The following is a 6,000-nucleotide window of genomic DNA, read 5'->3' on the forward strand; positions in this document are numbered from 1 at the left end:
TTCTTTTTGCTTATTGTTTGCTTGATTTGTTTTCTGTGGATATAACAGTTCAATAGATAACGTCACATGACAGTTGTACAGAGGAGAGAATGAGCACATCATCATTTCACAGGTTTGGAAAGGTTCAAAGTAGTCAGAGTTTTGTCATCTTGGTTTTGTCATCTGCAAATGTCAATGAGCATAGCATGCATGGTTCCTCAGAAGGAAGAGTGGACTGTTTAAGATTAGCACCATTTCTTTCATTTGATTTAATTTAATTTAATTTTCATTTTGCACCTACCTTGCACTTGGCAGGTCTTTCCAAATAATGCTGTCAGAGCACCAAAATGTGTAAAATGAAGAAAAGAGTGACACGGTAAAGAACTGAAGTCAGCATTGACTGAATAGAATGTTATATGTGACATACAATTGAGTACTCAATCAGGTTTCTTTCACGAGCAATTGATATTCTCAACAGCTTATGCATAGTGTTGTTGGAAGAATTAGAGGGATGTTAACATTTCATTACTCTTGTCATTGATTTTTTTTTGCCTGCTTTCTTCACAACAAAAATAAAAATGTGACCTCTTCTTCCCCAGAATTAGTTTCAGAGCACTTGGTGTTATTGACCTCCTAATGAAAATTAATGATGGCTCTTTTGATTCAGTCTCTCAAGTAGGCACAGCAAGCACATTTAAGGAACAGGCACATTTATTTCTCATATTGAAATGAAACAACACAGTGTTAAGTAACAAAAAGTGCATTAACGCAACATTAAATTTGCAAATTTAAGCACTCAGCATTCAAGAGATTTGAATTGCATTATCAGGGGCTGATGCTGCAAAGATTTAAGCTTGGCACTAATTTCAGACCAGGAAAGCCAATGAATTTTACAAGTAGGCTACACATATGCTTAGATCATTTCAGCCCCAGGCCCTAAATTTATTGTTAAAATCTGGCAAGACTGAAATGTTTATACTACGCAGCCATGACTCTTGCACATTAGCTTAGGCATCTTTATGCTTTTTGTTTTTTAAAGCTAGAGAATTCACTTTTTTTTTCAGGACTTTTTTCTTCTGTGCTCACAATCTGTCACCCCACAGTTGAGTGGATTCCCTTCATGCAGGGCCTTATGCAAATGTTTATGAACAAACTGACTTCAGTTTATGGATATGGATTCCTTTTCCCTAGCATCTGTGTAAATAAGTATTACCTCTACCAAGGCAAATCAGGAAAGGTGAATGGATTCATATATGGAGAATGGGTGAATGCTTGCCATTTTATCCAAGAAATTTTTATTCCTGGGAAATTATCCCAGAAATAAAAATCTAGGTAATTAATAAACTTACTTTCTTCCTCCCTCTCTTACCTTAGACAACAAAGACTATGATGCATATCTATCTTATACCAAAGTGGATCCTGACCAGTGGAATCAAGAAACTGGAGAAGAGGAGAGATTTGCTCTTGAGATCCTACCAGATATGCTTGAAAAGCATTATGGATACAAGTTGTTCATACCAGACAGAGATTTGATTCCTACAGGAAGTAAGTCATATCTTTATGATCGTGTCTTTCTTAAACAGCAAATGTGGTGACTGCAGTGATTGTTTTAGTATCACTTCTAAACCTATTTACTAGTCCTTCAGAATGTCATCTTTCCTCCCTTGACTTAGAGAATGGTGAAGATAGGCCACCAAATGTATTAACTGTGTATTTCCCAGATAAGAGGATTATTTTTTAGTAGTTGTATTATATTGGTTAAAGGTGAGACAGTGCAAACAGAGCATTCATAAGTAAAGGAAATTAATGAGACTAACGTTTTTCACAGAGTTTTTTGAGAGCTTGCACATCTTGAAATGAACACAGAGGCCTTTGTTTTCTGTTCCTTGGAGTTTTCCTGGAAAGTTCCTCATGATTCTACTTATTTATTATAGAAATACAGACAGGAAATAAAAAATTGTGCTTGGTCTAAGGCAAGGGTACAGTAATACCACCTACAACAGAGCAAAGCAGTGAATTCTGTTAGTTTTCACTGCAGATAAATGTGTAATGGTGGTACTGGATCATTCTCAGAGATTAAAAATTAGATTTGATCCCAACTGGTACAAGCAGATCTTTTTCGTTTTTCTTTCACATACTCCAAACTATGTGCAGTAATTTTTTTTTTCATAAGGTGCTGTAGTATTCTTCATAACTTCAATGCAACCATACAGGCATCTACTAAGATAAACATCTTTTACTAAAGATAAGAATGGATGCTTGGTATAGGCAAAAAAAACCAAGATCAAATGCATGGATATCTTTTTAATCTACAGCCAACAAAACAATAATTTTCAGGACATCACACTGGTTTTGTGAATGTTTATCGTGGGGACATGAAATGAAAAGAAGGATCTAACCCTACAGTACACATTAGAGCATCATCTGAGTTTGAGACTGAGACCCTGAAACACAAAATTGCTGCACTGTTGCCTACCTAAGTTGGGTTGTCTTGTTAAAGAAACAAATAATGGTGGCCACACTTGTTTGCTTCTGTTGGTTCTCCCCAGTGTACGGGAGCAGAGTGTTTTCTTGTATTGATTGTTGAGCAATTGTCTTATTTTGTAGCCTACATTGAAGATGTGGCAAGATGTGTAGACCAAAGCAAGCGACTCATCATCGTCATGACTCCAAATTATGTGGTAAGAAGAGGCTGGAGCATCTTTGAACTGGAAACGAGGCTTCGGAACATGTTAGTCACGGGAGAAATTAAAGTGATACTGATTGAATGCAGTGAACTACGAGGAGTTATGAACTACCAGGAGGTTGAGGCCTTGAAACATACCATCAAGCTCCTCACTGTCATTAAATGGCATGGACCAAAATGCAACAAGTTGAATTCCAAGTTCTGGAAACGTTTACAGTATGAAATGCCTTTTAAGAGGATTGAACCTATCACACATGAGCAGGTTTTAGATGTCAGTGAGCAGGGGCCCTTTGGGGAACTGCAGACAGTCTCCGCAATTTCCATGGCTGCTGCCACCTCCACTGCTCTTGCCACTGCCCATCCAGACCTGCGCTCCACCTTTCATAACACTTATCATTCACAGATGCGCCAGAAACACTATTATAGAAGCTATGAATACGATGTACCTCCTACCGGCACCCTGCCGCTTACCTCAATAGGTAACCAGCATACCTACTGCAACATCCCTATGACACTTATAAATGGGCAGCGGCCACAGACAAAAACTAACAGGGAGCAGAATCCAGAAGAGGCTCACACAAACAGTGCCATACTGCCCCTCTTGCCACGGGAGACCAGCATATCGAGCGTCATTTGGTGACCGAAAGGCAAGGGGCCGTCCACTCCCTCGAATAGGAGCTGAGTCTGCAGTCCGGTGCCTGGAACTACATCCTCGACTGCTGCTGTTAAACATGCATTACAATCGATAACATACGAGGAAAAAACAGGGTCTTGTACATATGTTTTTTGCAATTTCTTTGTAGCATCAGTCTTCCTGTTTTACTCATGTCTCTTCCCATTCACATTTCCCGACTTTGTTTTATATGTCATTGGAATTTGTATATTTACATTTTTTTAAAGCGAAGAGACTGCTGTATAGATAGGAAACTTTTTGGCTTCATTAGTATAGTTTTAGACTTTTTTCCATTTGTTTCATTTTTAACCTCTCTTGGGAATGCTTGGACAAAGCTATGTTGATATCAGAAGCACTATCCATTTTGTTGGCCTGCCTAGCCTGATTCCTGAAGGCCATGCCTGCTGCAGTTCACCTCTTTTTGGAGAATATTTGTTCTTAGAAGGACCCCCCATCCCTCACTGAAAGCTCCGGTTTCATTTCTATTCCCATAATGTGCACTGCTCCTTCCCTGCCTTTCCAAGTGACCCCCATTGCGGGGTGACACTCCAGTCTGACCATCTAACATGTAACTTGGTAGATTACCTGTCAAAACAACAGAATATACTCGATCTGTATCGGTTGCTTCACAGTAGTCACTACAGAGTGTATAGAAACTAGAGATGCTTTGATTTTTTTGCTTTCTTGGGTTTGGTTTGGTTTGGTTGGTGGTTTGTTTTGGGGTTTGTTTTTTCTTTGGTTTTGGGTTTGTCTTTTTATTATTATTATTATTATTATTATTTTAAAGAATAAGTTGATTGTATCCCTTTTATAAATATAAGAGCAAAGCCTATTTTTTAACAATTCCTGGAAAAGTATTCATGTGGTTGTGGTATTTATTTTAAAACATTTAACTTTTTTTATTCCCCCCCACCCCCCCCCTTCAAAATCCCTCAAAGAAGACCATTTGCGATTGAAAGGCAAGCGAAACAAGTGAGGCAATAGGCACCGAAGTGCATAGAATCCTGCTGATACTTACAGCAATGACTTCCAAACCAAAGGGGAATAAAAAGACAATATTGTAGATGGTTTATTACTTTGTATTATAGAAAGTGTTATTTTCTAAGAAAAAAAAAAAAAAGAGAGAAAAAAAGCAAGAGCAAAACATTATTTTGCTTTGGGTTACAGAGTTCCCTTGTATTTTACTGTTTCAAACCCTGTATTTGCTTTAAAATGATATATTCAGGATTAAGAAATCTTCTTTCATTTGGTTTTAGCATGTAATGATAAGTAAAATTTTATGAATTTCAACATGATTTCAGTAAGAACTCAGGCAAAAAAAAAAAAAAAAAAGGAGAAAAAAAGGGAAAAAAAAGACATAAATACCAACAAAGGTCACTGTTTTCAGAATAAACTTTATTTATACAAAATTAATATCTAAGTCAGACCTGGAAGTATTAAAAACAATTTATTCACTTTAATGAATAAATAAATTAGTATTTATTTTTTATGTATGATTCTATCTTTGAGGAGTTTCAAATGTGTGTATGATGGATACCAGGGAAGAAAAAAAGAAAACCCCACTGTGTTTACATCTAGACAAAGGAAACAAGCATTATACCTATGTTTTAAACAATGGGAAAGGCCCTTCTGGTTTTAGAATGAGAAAGAAGCTGTGCTGTAGCTCTCCAACATATCCAGGCCAAGCTCTCTGCTAGTCTCTGTTAGTGGAAGCAGAGGAGCTGAGGTGAAGTTACTGACTGCAGCACTGGCATCCAGTCATGTTTTTTGATTGCCCTGGCAGAAATGTGACTGGTATCCTGGCAAATCAACCTTATAGGCTATTTATGTAATCAATTAGCTTTAGAGAATTTTACAGTAGCTAAACGGTGTTGGCCGACATAAAGGAACTGTGGGGTTTGTTCATCCTGATTGTCACAATGGAAAAAGTACAGCTTGTAATAATTTGGTCTTCTTAATGAGAAGTGATGAGTAGAGAGCAGGTAAACTGCAGTTTGGGGGGATGTTTGTGAGTGTAATCCAGAACTGACAGCGTGGGTGGAAATGACTATGCTCATGATGTGAAAGTCGAGAAATCTCAGTATCTACACAACAAGCTGAGAGAGCTTTGGCCTATGCACCAATCTTTATTTGCTTAAAAATTGCTTATTTCTCTGACAATTTGCTCAAGTTCTTTTTTACAATATGTTCTTTATTATGGTGTCTCCCTCTGGACACGTGCCAAACATCCACAAAATGGAAATGAAGCTGCCAGGCCAGATAAAATTTTAAGAGACCTTTGCACGTTTGGTTAGTTTCATAGTGTAAGAAAGCTGTTATTTATTTGTTCTTAGAGACACCTGTCAGGCACTAAAGGCATTTCCTTCATTCAACTGGATGCCAAATACCCCAGTATCCTCTGAAAGCAATGCATTGTTTTTCCCCCTTCTCCTCCTTTTACATTCCCCATGGTAAAGACTGGGATGTGAAATAAACGTAGGATGTAACTGACTGCAGTCACATTTAGATGATTGGTAGATGTTTCCTTAGCCACATGGGGAGTAATTTTCTGTTGTTCTATTTTTAGAGTAGATTTAAGCACTTTGAATAGCATGATTCAGGGATTGATGGATACTATTTGATATTCACAACTACTTAAAAATAAAATTTCTTAGGATGTTTT

At 37.5% G+C, this 6,000-nt stretch overlaps 1 protein-coding gene across 1 annotated transcript in view; it reads left to right on the forward strand.

The window, feature by feature from the left end:
• The window catches only part of IL1RAPL1 (interleukin 1 receptor accessory protein like 1), a 676,185-nt gene extending 672,107 nt beyond the window's left edge, over positions 1-4,078 (forward strand). Inside the window, exons 10-11 of the mRNA XM_054166029.1 lie at positions 1,354-1,524; positions 2,587-4,078. Of these exons, the coding sequence (XP_054022004.1) occupies positions 1,354-1,524; positions 2,587-3,305 (890 nt within the window). The 3' untranslated portion in view covers positions 3,306-4,078. The remainder of the gene's footprint in view (positions 1-1,353; positions 1,525-2,586) is intronic.
• The last annotated feature ends 1,922 nt before the right edge of the window (positions 4,079-6,000 follow it).

This window comes from Dryobates pubescens, chromosome 12, assembly GCF_014839835.1.
Source record: "Dryobates pubescens isolate bDryPub1 chromosome 12, bDryPub1.pri, whole genome shotgun sequence".
Classification (NCBI taxonomy): domain Eukaryota; kingdom Metazoa; phylum Chordata; class Aves; order Piciformes; family Picidae; genus Dryobates; species Dryobates pubescens.